Raw genomic sequence first — 21105 nt, forward strand, 5'->3', positions numbered from 1 at the left:
AAAACTTGTGAAATGGGACATTGTGCATAATAAGTAGCCTACTTTTACTTTTGTACTTTAATTACATTTTGATTCCAACACGTTTGTACTTTTACTCAAGTAAATTTTGAATTCTGGACTTTTACTTGTAACATAGTGTTACATTGCAGTATTGATACTTTTACTTATAAGTAAAACATGTGAGTACTTTTTCCACCACTGCTATTATGTCAACAAAACTGGAATCTGTTCAGAGTGTGCTGGGTTTGTGAAATACCTTACATTCATGTAAGTGTAGCACATATAATAGAATGGACTATTTTAATGCAAAATGTAGTTATTAAGTAATGAGACGTTCTCCAACACAGCTTAGCCATAATTTCAGATGATTTGGGATATTTGTTAACCACCAAACAGTCCAATTTTGGTTTCGGTCTCATTATAAATTAGTTTGTTAATGTAGGTGTTCTCAACCTGTGGGTCGGGACCCCCAGGGCGGGATTTTCGTGGCCTGAAAAGGCCCTTGACTAATCAAGGTCAAGGGGCTTGTTAGGAACTGTGCCACTAGGTGGTGCCATTAGACTAGGTTGTGAGCACGACGCAGCTATGACAATCAATGTTCCCATTATTTCCTGCCTCCTTGTTTTCTGTGCTGTTGCACATCAGTGGAACTTCATAAAGTTCCAAGTTCCAGTGGAACTTCATGAAAAAAAAATCTTAGATGCTCCAGGAATCCATGGTAATCTTGGTTGCTGGGGGGGGGGGTGCTGGTTGTGGACAGCACTGGTTGGACCGGAATTAATTTGTGGGCAAGTGGTGTTTATATTCACAAATATTTTGTTTCATTATTGATTATTGATATTGACATTATTGGTAAATTATACATAAGTTGGTATTAGTAGGACTGTCTCGGTCCCTTATGGTTCCCCTCTCTTTGAAGGGGGAGGGTGTCACAGCCCCTTTGGCCTGGCCTGTGTGTCTGTGTATAGTATACTCCCCTGTGTGTCTGTTTCGCCCTCAGGTCCTATAGGCGTCGGCCAACTTGGGGTTCCCCAATTAGGTGCAATGCTCCCTGGAGCCCTATAAAAGAGGGGGTGCCAGCTATTCCATGTGTCCCTCTCGAGATGACAGCACCCTTTTATTTGTTTCCCTTATGGTTGAGTTTACACACTCTGCAACATCCCCACACTACATTTATCACACATCCATACATTGCTGACATTACTGATTACTGAATTACACACCTTATTGTAAACATTATTTAAGTTATGTGTTAATACATTATCGTTAAATTTGCACTAACACCGTGTCCTCCTCAATTTGTCATGGCCCCACGGGCCTAGTGGGGCCATGGGGTACATCACAGTACTGCGTATACGCAGTACTGTGATGTCACAAAACTTTCTGTATATGGAACTTTCTCATATACGCAGTATATGAGAAAGTACTGCGTATACGCAGTACTGTGATGTCACACAACTTTCTGTATATATATGGAACTTTCTCATCACGCAAGGAGTTAATTCAATTGTTGAAAGATGCAGTGATTTAAAGATAAAGATGTTGTATACAAGGATGGAGACAGAGGCACAGAGAAAGACAGAGCAAGGCAGAAGAATAACAGAGATAATAGGAGACGGAGAAAGACAGAGAGGCAGAGACGGAGAGAGACAGAAAAACAGAAGAAGATGGCGGGCAACAAGTCTGGAGCAACGCTTGGGCAGCCTCATCTTTCCAGACAAGATATAAATGCTCTGGATGTATCAACACTGACCCCTCTCTCTCCTGAGATCATCAGCAGACAGCCCACTATCAATATTGGAACCATTGGTCATGTGGCCCATGGGAAGTCCACAGTGGTAAAGGCCATCTCCGGTGTGCACACTGTCAGGTTCAAGAATGAGCTGGAGAGGAACATTACTATCAAGCTTGGATATGCCAACTCCAAGGTGTATAAGCTAGACGACTGTCCAAGGCCAGAATGCTACAGGTCGTGTGGAAGCAGCACTCCGGACGAGTTCCCCACAGACATCCCTGGTACAAAGGGCAACTTCAAACTAGTCAGACACGTCTCATTTGTGGACTGTCCAGGTCACGATATTTTGATGGCCACAATGTTGAACGGAGCTGCTGTCATGGATGCGGCCCTCCTGCTGATCGCGGGGAACGAGTCATGTCCGCAGCCCCAGACATCAGAGCATCTGGCAGCCATAGAGATCATGAAGCTCAAACACATTCTGATCCTGCAGAACAAGATCGACCTGGTGAAAGAGAGCCAGGCCAAAGAGCAGTACGCACAGATCCTCAACTTCATAAAGGGCACAGTGGCAGAGGGCGCCCCAATCATTCCCTTCTCAGCCCAGCTGAAGTACAACATAGACGTGGTGTGTGAGTACATCGTCAAAAAGATCCCAGTACCAATCAGAGACTTCATCTCAGAACCCAGACTCATCATTATCAGATCATTTGACGTGAACAAGCCTGGTTGTGAAGTAGATGACCTGAAAGGTGGTGTAGCTGGAGGCAGCATAATAAAGGGTGTGCTCAAGCTGGGTCAGGAGTTGGAGGTGCGTCCAGGAATCGTGACCAAAGACGAGGAAGGAAGGCTGATGTGTAAGCCAATCTTCTCCAAGATCGTCTCCCTGTTTGCTGAACACAATGACCTGCAGTATGCTGTGCCTGGGGGCCTTATCGGCGTCGGCACTAGAATCGACCCAACGCTGTGCAGAGCAGATCGTATGGTGGGCCAGATGCTGGGTGCTGTCGGAGCACTGCCGGAGATCTTCTCTGAGCTGGAAATCTCTTACTTCACCCTCCGGAGGCTGCTGGGAGTCCGCATGGAGGGAGACAAGAAAGCTGCCAAGGTCCAGAAGCTAACTAAGAACGAGGTGCTGATGGTGAACATCGGTTCGTTGTCCACAGGAGGCCGTGTGAGTGCCGCCAAGGCAGACTTGGCCAAGATTGTCCTGACCCACCCCGTCTGCACAGAGGTTGGCGAGAAGATCGCCCTGAGTCGTCGTGTGGAGAAACATTGGCGTCTGATTGGCTGGGGTCAGATCAGGAGTGGCGTGACCATCGCACCAACAGTGGACAACAACTGAGGAGACTGTCATTGTGGCAATATTACTATCAACAAGACGCCACTCCCATCACGCTCTTCATGCACAAAAGGAGGACGAAGGGGGTCAAGGGAGGAAACAAAAGATGGGGGTCATCTCAATAAGTACAACAATGCCTCCTAGTCTTCTCCTTCCTCTTCTGCATTGTTCCATTTATGACACGTTACATCAAGTGTCTGCCATCTGCCAATGGAGAGCGGAATGTATAGATTTTCAATAAAGACGGGGGGTTAATAATGGCTTCATGGCTTCATGTGGATCTCGACTTCATGTGGCCAGTCTATGACGATGATACCATGATAGTAGCTTTTTCTGGGGGTCATTTTTAAGCCTTTATTTGACATAGACATGGAAACACGTAAAAGAGAAGGAGCTGGTCCATTCCAGTCCAAAGAGTTTTTTTTTTTAAAGAATTCTATAAATACATGGAATCTCTGCGTGTGTGTCTGCTCGTCTGTAGTTCATGTATCTCAAGAAACGTCCAACCGACTTCCAACCGATAAGCCCATATATGGGCATGTACTTGTGGCATCCGGCATCTCCATAATATTGGCATGAAAGACAGATCCAATAAAGTATTGATATCACGCCTACAAGAACATGGGTACCACACAAAATGAATAAATATTAAAAGAAAAACAGAAATATAAAAATATGTAAAATAAATGTTCAATAGGCTACATTACATCTTATTGACTGGGAGCCCCACCCACCTGGTAAGCAGAAGAGTGACCAAGGCACCTGAGAATTCTGGGCACCTTTTTTCTCCAGCCAGGCAAATTCTTTTTTTTATTTTTTTATTATTTATATATTATTGTTTAGGGCGGGGCACCGCACTACCCTGATTAACAAGTTGTAACACTCTCATCAACCCACTCTTCATATAGCCTATCCTCCCACCTACCTTACACCCAACTGGAATTGTTGGCCGAAGGATAGCGCTAAAGGAAAGGTCTGCATAAACAGCTACAGCTAATTACATTTTCGTCTCGAAGGAAGCTGTTTGGTTAGGCTACCTATGTATGCCAAAGAGCAGTGGTGGAAAAGGTACTCAAATGTTTTACTTGCAATGTAGAAGTACTCTGTTACAAGTAAAAGTCCCGAATTCAAAAGTCCTGAGTTTTCAAATAATTGTAGTGGAGTAAAAGTACAATATTTTCCTCTGAGATGTAGTGGAGTAGAAGTAAAAGTATAGACAATTGGAAATACTTCAATAAAGTAAAAGTACCTCAAAATTTTACTTAAGTACAGTACTTGAGTAAATGTCGACATTTACTCAAGTACTGTACTTAAGTGTACGTACGTACTTAGTTACTTTACACCATTGCCAAAGAGCAAGCGCTGATCTTTTTCATCGCAGCCGTGAGCCATAATTGAAATAGGGTGGTAAACACAGGTGTTAATCATTTTGTAACAACTTCATTTCCATTACCATTAGTGTTGCAGCAGAGAGCCTTCTATGAGCCAACATGCACAATAGCAGCACCCTGACTCTGTTTATACAAAACCTGAATGGACCTTAATAGGTACCATTGATTTACCCTATGTCAAAAGGGTCTATTCGTAGCCTATTGTCAATGCTTTGACTGGTAGGTAGGCTACTTACAGAAAATCAAACAGCTATTAATTAGGGTTGCATGGCGCAGCTGTGTTTTTTGTGTTGACTGGAAAAACACAGCTCCAGATTGATCAATCTGATTAATCAGCAGATTATCCAACATGAATCATTCAAAACAAATTTGTCATTGGCAGAGAAAGGAAGGGGGGAATGAAGTCCAATATTAAGGTAGGCTGTAGCATTAACTTTGTAACGTTGTTACATTTGGATGGATGCTGATTTGTTGTTGTTGTTATAAAAAGGAAGCTATATGTCAGCTATAAACTAGCTGTTTTTATGTTAGATTGTAAGGTGCTGGGCTGGTATAGTGAATCCATAGTGGATGAGGGAGATAATGTTTGTTAATTGTTAGACAAATAAGCCTCTCTGGCCTACTTGCATACTTAACAGGCCTACTTACTTTTGGGAGAGAGGTAAAACATTGGGTTTAAGGCCAGACCCATCTGCCTGAGCAAACAAACTTGCAGATTTGTCAGGTTTCAGGCTATGGTTGTAGCTACAGTCCATGGTTGTACTACTGTATCCATCCGAATACACTATTATTTATTTCAACACAAATTGGAGTCTGTTCATTAATCAGAGTGTACTGGGTTTGTGAAATACCTTACATTCATGCAAGTGTAACACATTTTAACTGTTTTAATGCAAATATAGGTAAGTAATGAGACGTTCTCCAACATAGCCTAGCCATCATTTCAGATGATTTTGGATATGTGTTAACCAAACAGTCCAATTTTGGTTTCGGACTCATTTTAAAATTGTTTAAGGCCAAGGGGCTTATGAGGAACTGTGCCACTAGGTGGTGCCATTAGACTTTGTTGTGAGCACGACGCAGCTATGACAATCTGTGTGCCCATTATTGCCTGCCTCCTTGTTTTCTGTGCTGTTGCACACCAGTGGAACTTCATGAATAATGCAGGTAGGCAGACCCTCTACTACTGTCTGTCCTACTCACCTGAATATGAAAGACATGCTAGGTTTGTTGTCACACAGCAAACCGTACACGTACACACACAACTTGTGTGTGTATGTGTACACATCATGGAAATAGATAGGTTCACCCTTACAGTCTGTTTCATGCTGTACATCTGGTGATACCACTTGCCAAACTGCAAGATTGTATTACATGTCATACACAAGAGTAACATTAATTGGATGTGGTTCCACAACATGGTAGCAACAATAACTAAATAACACAAAATAATAGCAAGGAAAGTAGCTATAGTAAGGTTAAGAAAAACAGCTGTGTACAGTAATCATAATCCATATGATACTTAAATATGAATATATATATATAATTAATAAATAAACTGGTAATTAATACAAAATCAAGCAGAGTTGGTAATGTTTCAGACAAACTCACTCAGATATGCAGATGAACAATACACTCTCTCACTCTCACTCTCACTGTTTATCACAAACATGTGCACAAACACAGACACAAACAGGTGATACAGAAAGTTGTAGCGTGTTGTCTCCAATCTCTCCATACCCACTCAGAAAATACACACAGACAGAGTGTGTGCAGTGAGATATAAGCTGTATGGTGGAGTGAGAGTCGGTGAGGGTGACTGGGCCTCAGCGTTCCCAGGAAGGTGATGAAGGAGAGAGAGGTGGAGGCAGAGAGGGAGGAAAGGCTATGGAGAGAAGGAGTCGGGAGAGGAGACGGGATGACATGACAAGAGGAACAGAGGAGAGGGGAGGGGAGGGAAAAGAGGGGAAGGAGAGGTGAGGCTTTGGAGATTCAACAGATAGAAACAAACAATGTATTGTAGCATCTTGGGTTGTGCATTGGAAGTGCATTGGACAGGGCGGGGACTTCCCAGAATGCCTCGGGCGCACACATGTAGGCTACAGTACTATATAGTATCAGTGTTTTAGCCTTGACATTTCGGCTACTAGTGACGAGGACAGTACCGTAACCTGAGCCTCAATGGTCCAGTAAGAAATGAACACCAGAGAGGTCTACACCCACGGCTATTGCCCCTAAGGGCAAAGAGGTGCGTTATCGAACCCTTGCAATGGTGAACTGACCTACTGAGGTATTTGTTTGGTGAACGGTCAAAGTTCAGAGAAATGTATAGTTCTGAGTTGTGTAGGTGATGGTGAAGTGAGATTTCACCAATTTGGTGCTGTAAAATGTTACCATAAGAAGGGCAACTATGAATGTGGGGAGTGGGGTGATAATGTCATCACATACTCTGTTCTGCATTGTTTCCTTTTTACCTGGATAAATTCTGGTGTCTCCTTAGCCTTGAATTTGACTAAACCGTCTGCAGCAACTTTCATTGGCTTATCACTCCCGTCACCCAGGGCAAATATAAAAAAGGATAGGCCTTTATTAATGAGGAAAGTAGTGCGATCTATTCAGATATTCATCAGGACATACAGTATTATGTCCTGATGAATATCTGAATAAATCGAAACGTTGACGACGCAATAAAATACAGCAGAGATTTTTTAGCATTACCAGTGTGCAGACTCTATTCTCCTTTATTTTATCTTTATTAATACCAGTCTTGGCGTCACCCACTTGATGGCTGCTCATATGGTCATGATGAGCACTGTTAGTGGTTATGTATATTGGGCGACCTAGGGGGTGAACCAGCGATCTTCTGATTACCAATGGCCTATGGTACCAATGGTCTATCTACTAAGCTATGTCTGCCCTAAAAAGGCTGGAGATAAGGGCTGGGGCCAATAACTGCCTTACCACAACACTACGGGCATGTGATATGCATTCTGCGGTTGGTGGTTGAGCTCATTACCATGATTTTTACTTGTGTGGGGGAACCGCCTATGGGCCCATGAGGTATATCAAACCCATTGGTCCAAACACATTATTGAACCTAGAGGTTTGGGCCGCTTCGCGGCCCTCACATCTAGGCCCGATCAGCTACATCACAACTACGTTGCACCAGTGATCCAACTGATATGGCCATATATGGAGATGCGCAGTAGGGTGGGGTGCTGTGGCTAAAATATGCAATGTAGTTTTATATTAACTGTACAAATGTAAGTACATTGAAGATGGGGAAAGAAGCCTAGGTATTAGCCAGAGCACTGATCAATAGTCTGTGGCAAGTTTGGAGGCAAATGGAGTGATCGTGTGCTGACCAACCCCGGACGTGCATTGGTGGTCATTTCAATTATAGTAGTAGGAGGAAAATGGAGTGATCATGTGCTGACCAACCCCGGACGTGCATTGGTGGTCATTTCAATTATAGTAGTAGGATATGATGAGTGTGTGGAGATTTTCTGTGCCTCCTCCAGATGTATTATAGCTTGGATTACCGTATGCCCATATATGGCCATGCCTGGTGTCACAGCACCGACGCCAAAGTGTTGACGTTACAGATGGCTGACATCATACGCTGGCCCTGAAATATTTTGTGTCTGCTGAATTGTGCCCAAATATGGAGAAGGAGCGAGTGCATTCTCCGGCAGCGGCAGCAGCCGCGGAACTGTCGCGGAACTGCCGGTGGAGGAGCGGCATCTCCCGGCAGTGACTGCCGGCGGTGGAGCGGCAGCTGCCGGCGGAGCAGCGGAACTGCCGCGGAACTGCCGGTGGAGGAGCGGCAGTCGCGGAACTGCCGGTGGAGGAGCGGCAGTCAACTTCTTTTTTCCGCCGATAAAGTATAGTTTTGGACCATGACGGAGGCGCGCCGACTCAGTAGACCTTGAGGCCAAGGAGTCGCGCCCGAGCGCCTCCAGGCGCGAGTGCCCGCGACGACCGGCCGATGGTCTACTAATCGACTAAGCGCCGTCCGAGTTATGTACCGATAGGCACAGAATCGTAAATAATATTGGTGGGGACTGCGTTACACAAACGCAGCACACTCCCAAAGCTGGCGCCGCCGGCAGCTCCGCGGAAGCTCCGCGGAAGCTCCGCGGAAGCTGCCGCTGCCGGAAAATGCACTCGCTGTCCCTCCAAATATGGACGTGTGTGACATCACAGTACTGAGTACGCTAGCCAAACATGGACATGCCTGATCGCAACTTACTGTATATATATGGAACTTTCTCATCACGCAAGGAGTTAATTTAATTGTTGAAAGATTCAGTAATTCAAAGTATTCGCCTGTGCCACCATTTTCGTCTGCTCCGCATGTTTCACCCGTCGTACATTACCCGAGGTATTGATGAGCCCACTTCCCACTGAGGCCATTTGGATAAGTTTTCTTTACAGAGTAGTGGTAAGCCGGCCGGCCCCATGCAAAGCGTCATTTAGAATATGGAAAGCGTTATCAAAAATATATAATTCAACCTCCGTAAAGAAACCTCATCCAATTGTCCTCATGGGGCGGCGGGCTTACCACTACTCTGTAAAGAAAACTTATCCAAATGGCTTCAGTGGGCAGTGGGCTCATCAATACCTCGGGTAATGTACGACGGGTGAAACATGCGGAGCAGACGAAAATGGTGGCACAGGCGAATACTGGCGGCATATGCAAGGAAATGTTCTCGGATTTTTACGTATTTCAATCGGAAATCCGTGGGGCGGCTGTAGAAAACATTCAAGGCATATTTGCCAGCACTAGCCTATATATGGAGATCCCCATAAATGGAGACTATCAACTTACAGTCGTCATAGATACCTGAACGCGTGTCATATATACGGAGTCTGACATCAGCAACCTCTGCCCAGATCTCCATATATAGAGATAACCGTCTGAGAGTCAGACATCTCCATATATGGAGATGTCTGACACTACCTGACATCATCATAGGGACATTAGGGCCACAGCCAACAGTATAAAAGGCTCGATGTGCCTTAGTTGGACACAGTTCCAGCAGCGACCCCGAGCCACATTAACTAACAGAGAGAGAAGCATCAAGAGACTCCAGCAATAATCAAGCCCATAGTTTGAAACATATTCTCATAGTGGCTTTCGGATCTGGATAACGAGCCAGCCGATCGAGAGTTTCTATATTGGGAGACAGAGAAAGACAGAGATAATAGGAGACCGAGAAAGACTGAGAGAGACGGAGAGAGACAGAACAACAGAAGACTCTCTGTTTTCATTCAAGATGGCAGGCAACAGGTCTGGAACAACGCTTGGGCAGCCTCATCTTTCCAGACAAGATATAAATGCTCTGGATGTATCAACACTGACCCCTCTCTCTCCTGAGATCATCAGCAGACAGCCCACTATCAATATTGGAACCATTGGTCATGTGGCCCATGGAAAGTCCACAGTGGTAAAGGCCGTCTCCGGTGTGCACACTGTCAGGTTCAAGAATGAGCTGGAGAGGAACATTACTATCAAGCTTGGATATGCCAACTCCAAGGTGTATAAGCTAGACGACTGTCCAAGGCCACAATGCTACAGGTCGTGTGGAAGCAGCACTCCGGACGAGTTCCCCACAGACATCCCTGGTACAAAGGGCAACTTCAAACTAGTCAGACACGTCTCATTTGTGGACTGTCCAGGTCACGATATTTTGATGGCCACAATGTTGAACGGAGCTGCTGTCATGGATGCGGCCCTCCTGCTGATCGCGGGGAACGAGTCATGTCCACAGCCCCAGACATCAGAGCATCTGGCAGCCATACAGATCATGAAGCTCAAACACATTCTGATCCTGCAGAACAAGATCGACCTGGTGAAGGAGAGCCAGGCCAAAGAGCAGTACGCACAGATCCTCAACTTCATAAAGGGCACAGTGGCAGAAGGCGCCCCAATCATTCCCTTCTCAGCCCAGCTGAAGTACAACATAGACGTGGTGTGTGATTACATCGTCAACAAGATCCCAGTACCAATCAGAGACTTCATCTCAGAACCCAGACTCATCATTATCAGATCATTTGACGTGAACAAGCCTGGTTGTGAAGTAGATGACCTGAAAGGTGGTGTAGCTGGAGGCAGCATAATAAAGGGTGTGCTCAAGCTGGGTCAGGAGTTGGAGGTGCGTCCAGGAATCGTGACCAAAGACAAGAAAGGAAGGCTGAAGTGTAAGCCAATCTTCTCCAAGATCGTCTCCCTGTTTGCTGAACACAATGACCTGCAGTATGCTGTGCCTGGGGGCCTTATCGGTGTCGGCACTAAAATCGACCCAACGCTGTGCAGAGCAGATCGTATGATGGGCCAGACGCTGGGTGCTGTCGGAGCACTGCCGGAGATCTACTCTGAGCTGGAAATCTCTTACTTCACCCTCCGGAGGCTGCTGGGAGTCCGCATGGAGGGAGACAAGAAAGCTGCCAAGGTCCAGAAGCTAACTAAGAACGAGGTGCTGATGGTGAACATCGGTTCGTTGTCCACAGGAGGCCGTGTGGTGAAGATCGCTTCGTTGTCCACAGGAGGCTGTGTGAGTACCGCCAAGGTAGACTTGGCCAAGATTGTCCTGACCCACCCTGTCTGCACAGAGGTTGGCGAGAAGATCGCCCTGAGTCGTCGCGTGGAGAAACATTGGCGTCTGATTGGCTGGGGTCAGATCAGGAGTGGCGTGACCATCGCACCAACAGTGGACAACAACTGAGGAGACTGTCATTGTGGCAATATTAATATCAACAAGACGCCACTCCCATCACACTCTTCATGCGCAAAAGGAGGACGAAAGGTGTCAAGGGAGGAAACAAAATAGTAGTAGGATATGATGAGTGATTTTGCTTAAGTTTGAGCGCGTATTCTTTTCATGTTAACCGTCTATTTTGTGTATATGTCTGTTTGTTTTTGTTTTAATAAAAGGAAAGCAATCCATATATATGAACAGAAATGTATAATCCTACCCTGTGCTTCACAATAAAAAAGATTTGAAACAGGATATGATGAGTGTGTGGAGATTTTCTGTGCCTCCTCCAGATGTATTATAGCTCGGATTACCGTATGCCCATATATGGCCATGCCTGGTGTCACAGCACTGACGCCAAAGTGTTGACGTTACAGATGGCTGACATCATAGACTGGCCCTGAAATATTTTGTGTCTGCTGAATTGTGCCCAAATATGGACGTGTGTGACATCACAGTACTGAGTACGCTAGCCAAACATGGACATGCCTGATCGCAACTTACTGTATATATATATGGAACTTTCTCATCACGCAAGGAGTTCATTTAATTGTTGAAAGATGCAGTAATTCAAAGATAAAGATGTTGTATACAAAGATGGAGACAGAGACACAGAGAAAGACAGAGCAAGGCAGAAGACAGACAGAGATAATAGGAGACGGAGAAAGACTGAGAGAAACGGAACAACAGAAGACTCTATCTGTTTTCTTTCAAGATGGCAGGCAACAGGTCTGGAACAACATTTGGGCAGCCTCATCTTTCCAGACAAGATATAAATGCTCTGGATGTATCAACACTGACCCCTCTCTCTCCTGAGATCATCAGCAGACAACCCACTATCAATATTGGAACCATTGGTCATGTGGCCCATGGGAAGTCCACAGTGGTAAAGGCCGTCTCCGGTGTGCACACTGTCAGGTTCAAGAATGAGCTGGAGAGGAACATTACTATCAAGCTTGGATATGCCAACTCCAAGGTGTATAAGCTAGACGACTATCCAAGGCCAGAATGCTACAGGTCGTGTGGAAGCAGCACTCCGGACGAGTTCCCCACAGACATCCCTGGTACAAAGGGCAACTTCAAACTTGTCAGACACGTCTCATTTGTGGACTGTCCAGGTCACGATATTTTGATGGCCACAATGTTGAACGGAGCTGCTGTCATGGATGCGGCCCTCCTGCTGATCGCGGGGAACGAGTCATGTCCGCAGCCCCAGACAGCAGAGCATCTGGCAGCCATAGAGATCATGAAGCTCAAACACATTCTGATCCTGCAGAACAAGATCGACCTGGTGAAAGAGAGCCAGGCCAAAGAGCAGTACGCACAGATCCTCAACTTCATAAAGGGCACAGTGGCAGAAGGCGCCTCAATCATTCCCTTCTCAGCCCAGCTGAAGTACAACATAGACGTGGTGTGTGAGTACATCGTCAAAAAGATCCCAGTACCAATCAGAGACTTCATCTCAGAACCCAGACTCATCATTATCAGATCATTTGATGTGAACAAGCCTGGTTGTGAAGTAGATGACCTGAAAGGTGGTGTAGCTGGAGGCAGCATAATAAAGGGTGTGCTCAAGCTGGGTCAGGAGTTGGAGGTGCGTCCAGGAATCGTGACCAAAGACAAGGAAGGAAGGCTGATGTGTAAGCCAATCTTCTCCAAGATCGTCTCCCTGTTTGCTGAACACAATGACCTGCAGTATGCTGTGCCTGGGGGCCTTATCGGCGTCGGCACTAAAATCGACCCAACGCTGTGCAGAGCAGATCGTATGGTGGGCCAAATGCTGGGTGCTGTCGGAGCACTGCCGGAGATCTTCTCTGAGCTGGAAATCTCTTACTTCACCCTCCGGAGGCTGCTGGGAGTCCGCATGGAGGGAGACAAGAAAGCTGCCAAGGTCCAGAAGCTAACTAAGAACGAGGTGCTGATGGTGAACATCGGTTCGTTGTCCACAGGAGGCCGTGTGAGTGCCGCCAAGGCAGACTTGGCCAAGATTGTCCTGACCCACCCCGTCTGCACAGAGGTTGGCGAGAAGATCGCCCTGAGTCGTCGTGTGGAGAAACATTGGCGTCTGATTGGCTGGGGTCAGATCAGGAGTGGCGACCATCGCACCAACAGTGGACAACAACTGAGGAGACTGTCATTGTGGCAATATTAATATCACCAAGACGCCACTCCCATCAACTCTTCATGCGCAAAAGGAGGACGAAGGGTGTCAAGGGAGGAAACAAAAGATTTAAAAAAAAAAAAAGGAAAATATTTTTTTCTTTTCAATTATCAACATTGGCCATCATCTTCAGTTCATTATTATTATTATTATTATTATTTATAAAACACAAAAGTGTTTTACACACAAAAAGAAATACAATTATACAAGCTTTAGTAAGTTCTCACTCTAAACCCCTTCGTTCAGAGGACATATAGACAATAATAACAAATATAATATAAATACTGCATAAATATAAATTCCGCATAAAACATAGTCATTTACCAACCAAGTGTAGCGTAGTTGCCAGACCCAGGGGGTCGGCATACAGGAGGCTCGGTCGGTCGGTCTGTCCCTCTTCTCCTACCCAGCCATTCAGATTTCAACCACTAGGGGTCTGGCAGAACCAGGTCTCCTGGTCTTGTTATTAACAACAGCTTGAACAAACCAGGAGACCTGGATGTGCCAGACCCCTAGTGGTTAAATAGTCGAGGTGACGTCATGCCGACATCTGATTGGCTGGGTAGGAAAAGAGGGACAGACCGACCGACAAAGCCTCATGTAGGCCGACCCCCTGGGTCTGGCAAATATCTATAAGCCAGAGAGGGTCGCTTGTAATAAATCTATGGCTTTGATGCTATCGATTTGACAGTGCAGAAACATAATTGCCTTGATGCATATAACATTAACGATTGTCAACGAGCATCAGCTGGACACAGACACACACACATTGCCTTTGCAGTGCTCTAAACTGAACGTGACTGGAGTCTGTCTCATTTCTCTCCAAAAGCCCTTGAATATGATTAAGGATTACTGTGATTATGGTAAGCTCACATTTCATATGCACCATACATTAAAAACTCCTCTAACTTTTACTTCCCCCCAAAAAATATCTTTGATTCGTGGGACATTGTTCTGTTTGTGCAGGACGCAGGACAGACGTTCCAATTTCGTGACTGTCCCACGAGATGCGGGATGGGTGGTCACCCTAGTGTCATCATGTATATTAAATATCATATTCATATTTGAGCTGTTTGACATGCATTCTCCCACACCATGCACAACAACAAAAAAGCATGATTGTACAATCAAGATCAACCCATTATGTTGTTTCAGTATAGCTTTGATCACTGTTACTCAGAATGATATATATAAATGCACTTCAGTATCTCTGCAGTTTCACTCTCAGTTTTTTTTTTAAGACCCCATCTCCCAGACATGTCATGGTTTCATGGTTTCATGTAGCCCTGAAACATGACTGTCATACCATGACAGTCATGGTGCAGAGTCCCCCTGGTCTAAAGTTGTGTTCGATTTTTTCACATTGCCATCTCTCACATAAACATAAACGTTCAGATTTCAAATATAAAGTGCTTACCACCGAGCCACGGATGTTACAAGGCGATGCGGACCGCGATGAGTACCCGTATCTCCCGTATTGTTCAATAAAAAGCATTTTAATCCCATCGCCGGCCATTTTCTTTTTTTGTTTTTTTTTGTTTTGTAATGTATCAGAGTGCAATACACCTCCCAACCATTAGTGTCGCATGGTTGAAAGTATCGGAGACAATTTGGAGAAAATGGCCGGCGATGGGATTAAAATGCTTTTTATTGAACAATACGGGAGATACGGGTACTCATCGCGGTCCGCATCGCCTTGTAACATCCGTGGCTCGGTGGTAAGCACTTTATATTTGAAATCTGAACGTTTATGTTTATGTGAGAGATGGCAATGTGAAAAAATCGAACACAACTTTAGACCAGGGGGACTCGGCACCATGACGCTTGTATACAAGCGTCATGTGAACCATGGCTAGGTTTCATGGTGGTTTCATGTCATGGTTTCCATCCCATTGCCCGAAGAGACGGTCCATCCAATAACCAGCCTGATCTCACAGAATGTAGAATACATTGCATGGACCCAGTGCACGTCATTCCGTGCATAGTCGCCTAGAAAACCAGAAAATCTGTGCATATGTACGGCGAGTCCCACGGTGGGCGTAACCAGTTGCAACCCGGAAAAAGCCGGAAGCAGAGCAGTCCCCACAACAAAATTTACGATTCTGTGCCTATCGGTACATAACTCAAACGGCGCTGAGTAGGATCAAGGGAACGTTGCAACGTTCGGGACGGCAACTCGCTTGCTTCAGCTCGCTCGGTGGTCCCTCACGTGGCTCCAGTTCCCTTGAGACTGCGCGCCTCCGAAATGGTTTAGTCAATGGGGGAGATGCGAGGCGGCTATGCACGGATTTTCGGGTTTTCCAGTTGTCTATCTATGCACGGAATGACACTGTGCAATGTATACTAAGTCGTGTGAGATCGGGTTGCCATAACAGAACAGATAGGCAGTCAATACTTACGGCGAGCGGACGAGAACAGGCTGTAGTGTACACTCACTGTTTGAAGCTGCAAGTGGATTGGGAACCTCACTCGCTCTCCAGTCTCAGCTCTACGAAAAGCTTTCCAATTTTTGGGTTAAGCTGGAGGACCGAAGTGGGCAGAGATTTGCGTATTGGAACTCTTGAGCAGAGTGGAGACAGTGTGCCAAGCTTGGTCATGGGCTAAATGCCAAGAAAGGTTATCATCTATAACATCCTCTCAGACCATCCACCTCCAATGTCAACAAAAGGCACTGCACTAGCAAAAGACTAGAGAGTCCATTCTTCTATATATGTCTATGGAAGCTGGACCCTGATAGCCTGGTAAACCCTCCCTCCGGAAATCTCATTTCTATTTGATTCCTGGAGTGAGTCTGGCCTGATCCGCCTTTCTGCAATATTGGCTGTGTATGCCAAACGGCCGAGCCTATCAGCGTCGTCGCTCATTGTTCTGTGATTGACAGCTTACGTTGGCCAATCAGGTGGCGAGTTCGAGTGAGCCCAAAACACGAACGGCAGCCATCTTTTTCTTGTGCGGCCAATTCTCCGCTATTTTTTTACTTCAAAAAGCTCTCTAACTTCTATTTTGAGGCACGGAATTTACTTATAAGACATCGTTTGGATAGAATTTAGTTGTTTAACTTCATATATGTGGTCAATTAATCATGACAAAGCCTATTTAAAAATAAAAATTTAGAGAACCGGTAGGGGCGGGCAGTGACACCATTGTATCCGAAAAAGGCAACCCATTTTGGGTATGGCTGTCTCAAAAGTCTCGTTGCGTCACATTAAGACTGGTGAACTGCTGATTGGCTGAAGGGGAAAAATTATCATTGGCTGAAGGGGTTGTCAGTCAACGGTATTACTCCCGCCCAACTCCAGCACAGCCAATATTGCAGAAAGGCGGATCAGGCCAGACTCACTCCTGAAATCAAATGGAAATGAGATTTCCGGAGGGAGGGTTTACCAGGCTAGGACCCTGAAGCCTGCTACACCAGAATGCTGCATGCAACACAACAAATAACACGGCCACAGCCTCGGCATTAAGCTGAACCAACACCACCACTGGTAGGGAAAAAAAGAGCAAGTCACGTTCACATTCCATTGGACCAAGTTCAGTAATGCTTGCGGAACTTGGCTCCACTTTGTTCCTGACTGCAGCACTGTCATGCCATAATCAGGAAGCAGGACTGTGTTTGGCATGTATGCTGAAGTATTTATAAAGATTGCTATATCACAAGCAGACAGGCTTATGCTGCAGTTTCACCACTGAATACTGAACTAATTGAGTTCTTTCCTCCTTTTTTCCCCTCCCTTTCAGCCCCAATGGTGAGAGCATGGTACTCTAGGATAGAACAATGTCAGTCAGTTCAAACCACCTGGTCTGGTTAGGTGTAAGGCGCGGGACAGCCTCAAGTGGGCAAATAGTAGACAGCTCTTTATGAAACCTGCTGCCGTCTGTATGGGCAGCCATGGTGAATGAGTCACGGTGATACAGTGTTGTTAGCCTGCAGGGCTGGTCAGTACATTAGCCACCTGGTATGACATCCATGAAGTCTATGTGTTGACACTCACTTCCCTAATTGGCTTATTAGGCCTGACTGGCTTCCAGGACCTACTGCTGTTTCCCTCTCCCATCTGCTCCGGTCAGCATCTCACCTCAACAACAGCAACGCTTCTCCTTGTTTGACATCTCTGACTAATGAGCCGCATGGAGCGGTTAATTTAATCACAATTACAATTAAAGCACTGTGAATATGATTGGTGGCTGCAAAGATATGTGGAAAACATATTGAACTCAGTGTCTTAACGGACAAAATCAATACATTTGAAAATTGATTTAAAGAATGCTAATATTGTACAAGCTTCCACTTCCTTAGGAATGTAAGCTTGTCAGAACAGTTGTCTGTTATCAAGAACTGTGATCTGCTTTTTCACAACCTGTGAATAGCAGTACAATACATACAGTACATCTACTGTATCTATCTACAGTATAAGTCACCAAATATCTGCGCGTCAGTCTGTCCGGGGCACAACTTGGAGGCCGATTGACCAAACAGTCTCAAATTCGGGGTGTGAGTTTCATAACACCCCTCGATGGAACGTGCCGAAAGGCAATTGAGGGGAACCTACGGTTTCCGAGGACTGAAAAAGCATGTACTGTATGCTGAGCGGTTTGAGCTCGGGTCTGAGGGGGAGACAGAGGTTCTGGGCTTCCTGAAGGCCTAACTGACCTCAGCTTGACTGATCAGCAGGGCTTTGTGCCAGCTAGGCTTCGCATAATGTTTATGCAGTGGTGGAAAAAGTACTAACATTTTGCACTTAAATACTCCATTACAAGTAAAAGTACAAAAGTATTGGCATAAAAATGTACTTAAAGTACCAAAAGTAAAAGTACTCATTATACAGAATGTACCATTTCAAGTTTAAAAAAAAATCTTTTGAAAATAGTAGATCTACAAGCTCACAATGCGTCGCAATGCGACGCATTGTGAGCTTGTAGGTCGGCTATTTTCAAATGGCCAAAATATATATAGGGCTGAAGTGGTTAGTGTATGTTTTGTAATAATAATACAAATCTACAATGTAACTAGTAACTCAAGTTTTCAAATAATTGTAGTGGAGTAAAAGTACAATATTTGCCTCTGAGATGTAGTGGAGTAGAAGTAAAAGTACAGAAAATTGGAAATACTCCAGTAAAGTAAAAGTACCTCAAAATTGTACTCAAGTACAGTACTTGAGTACAAGTACTTAGTTACTTTCCACCACTGTGTTTATGCCACGTTTCGCATGACGTTTGTGCAAAGCTTTGTGAGGCGTCTATGCCGAGCTAGGCCGGAGCCCGGGGCGCCGTCCTAGTTTATTCAAAAGATGCACAGATAATTAAACATTTGAAACACTTTTATTAAAATGGTTAAAATAGGATTTATGGCCTGAAGGAAAGATAATCTGTGAATTTGAAAAGAAAAATCACGTCCAGTGTGGGTAAGCGGTGCCTTTGCTGAGTTTATTTTGCTCCCTTATTACTGACTCCCTACTGAATTGAAAACTAAATCCATTATCATTAACAATAATAATCTTTATTGTCCCCGAAGGAATATTTGTCTTCACAAGTCTGTTAAAAAACAACAACAAAAAACAACACATAATATAGCACAAAACAACATATCACTAAGACAATACATGAGGTCCCCACTGTACACAGAAAACCATCCTATCGACTGGGCAGTTTGTGGGGACTCCTGCTAAAACGAACCCTTTCCCACTTCTGTATCTTCGCCCAGATGGCATGAAGTTGAAGTAGCAATACAGGGGATGATCAGTGTCAATTGTTATTGAAAGTGCTAAGCGTGTGATGGCCTTATTGTTCATATCAGAAAGTGTGGGTGTGGGAAAAGTTTCTGTTAGGCATGGACAGTATAGTGAAAAAACATGCGGAACAATACAACAGAACAGGTTGAATAATGCTTTTGTACAGTAATAACAGAAGATGAGGGGCAGCAGATAGGCATAATGATCTTAATTTACGGATTACATGAAGTCTTTGCTGAAAACATTTATGGATAGATGTAATGTGTTGATCAAACCTAAGTCTATTGTCCAAAGTGAGTCCAAGATATGTGAAACTGTCAACCTGTTGAGGAGTGGGTGGGTCCAGTGTGGGTTGTTTCAATGACCAGTTCTTTTGTTTTGTCCACATTCAACTCTAGATAGTTGTCCCACTGTGTAAAATGAGAAATGGTGTTCTGGAAGTCCGTAATAGAGTTATTGTCAACAATGTTTATTATTATATATTCAACATAATCATTGTTTGGATGTTTTAGATCTGAAGAGGAAGGAGCAGGATCTAATCCCAGGCCAGCAGGAGTGTGTATCTGGAGACGAGGAATTTACCAACAATGCAGCTGAGGTGAGATAAAAATATGAAAGCATGATAAAATATGGATGGCTAACTATCAATGTGTCTATTTATCTATCATGGGGTATTTACCATTAGACAAAGGTAGGCAGCCGTCTGGGCCCCCCAGCAGCTAAGAGCCTCATATGAATTAGATAGCCTGGCTGCCATACAGTAGTATATGAACGGAAGTTTTAATTCCAAGTTATTCCCCCCAAAAGGCCTTCACAAACTACTGCCCTCAATGTCAATGTGGTGATAGTCGGTGCTAGATAATAAATTAAAAAGAGCTATCTGAGTGTGGCACAAAAAAAACGTATACCTCTAGCATAGCACACATGCTGTTATACAACAACATGCTGCTAGTAAACAACAAAATGCTGCTAGTAAACAACAACCTGCTACTAATAATCAGCAACCTGCTGCTCCTCATCCCTGACAGAATGTGATGATGTCAATCAACTTTATTTGTTTAGACTCAGGGGTCCATTAAAAACAAACAATATAAAAACACTATGCATACAGAAAGAACACCCCTATACCATAAAAACATCAGCTATTACAAGAGAGAATCATTCCAGTGTTTCCAAAAAGTAGACCGATATCTTGCAACACTGAGGCTGGGGTTAGACCGCAGCATGATAATAGAATTCTGAGACTCATTCAGTCGACACATATACATTTGTACATCAAATTTCTCAGAATTGCATGAAAAGTGTTGACTCCCACATTGCAGAACAAATCACTGGCACTGCACAACCTTGGGTTTCTCAATAGTATAGGCATGCAATCATAAACAACCTTAAGTTTAAAAATGCTTGCCATCCTGAACTTAACCCACAGGGGGTCGGTATACAGGGGAGTATATTATGCTCTGAAGAGGTTTACCTTTACATCAATTGAACATGAGTAGAATTTTCTCCCCAGCATGTTCGCTTGAGCATATGATATACAGTGCTGCCTACACAGATCATCATCATCAGTCAATTTGTTTGTAATAAAATGCCCCAGATACTTAGCTTTGCTTCATACAGAACACTTGACCTGGCAGATCAAAAGATGGAAAGGAGAGATCCTTATCCCCCTCTTGTCCTGCAACACTCTTTTTTCCGTTATATTTCACATCAAATGCTACTCCATACTCAGAACATAGTTTATATGTAGCAGCAGTTGAAACCCAGCAATGCTAGGATAGCCAAATCTTTGTCGCTGGGCTTTAGTTGACATTGGAATTAGCTTTATTGCCACCAACATACTTCCACAAACACAAGCTGGGGGTCAAATGGACACAGTTTAACCAGTCTGCATGGCTCTAACTCTAACAGAATGTGATGATAATGATGAACAGCGATGATGTTTATGGTGACAACGATGATGACCAGCAAAACATGCAATACAAGATA

The 21105-nt window shown here is 44.5% G+C and overlaps 2 protein-coding genes and 1 pseudogene across 3 annotated transcripts; all 3 read left to right on the forward strand.

The window, feature by feature from the left end:
- Positions 1-1667: 1667 nt before the first annotated feature.
- LOC308075553 (eukaryotic translation initiation factor 2 subunit 3-like) lies at positions 1668-3080 on the forward strand (the record flags this gene model as incomplete). The annotated part of the gene is made up of 1 exon (XM_080415499.1): positions 1668-3080. The coding sequence occupies one exon, from the start codon at positions 1668-1670 to the stop codon at positions 3078-3080; it is 1413 nt and encodes a 470-aa protein (XP_080271625.1).
- Positions 3081-9747: 6667 nt separating this feature from the next.
- Positions 9748-11196, forward strand: LOC308075554 (eukaryotic translation initiation factor 2 subunit 3-like; the record flags this gene model as incomplete). The annotated part of the gene is made up of 1 exon (XM_080415500.1): positions 9748-11196. One exon carries the CDS (start codon positions 9748-9750, stop codon positions 11194-11196), a length of 1449 nt encoding a protein of 482 aa, XP_080271626.1.
- Positions 11197-11941: 745 nt separating this feature from the next.
- LOC308075555 (eukaryotic translation initiation factor 2 subunit 3-like) lies at positions 11942-13352 on the forward strand (annotated as a pseudogene). The gene has a single exon. The product of its transcript is annotated as a eukaryotic translation initiation factor 2 subunit 3-like (transcript).
- The last annotated feature ends 7753 nt before the right edge of the window (positions 13353-21105 follow it).

This window comes from Gymnoscopelus braueri, assembly GCF_963280865.1.
Source record: "Gymnoscopelus braueri genome assembly, chromosome: 20".
In the NCBI taxonomy this organism is placed as follows: Eukaryota; Metazoa; Chordata; class Actinopteri; order Myctophiformes; family Myctophidae; genus Gymnoscopelus; species Gymnoscopelus braueri.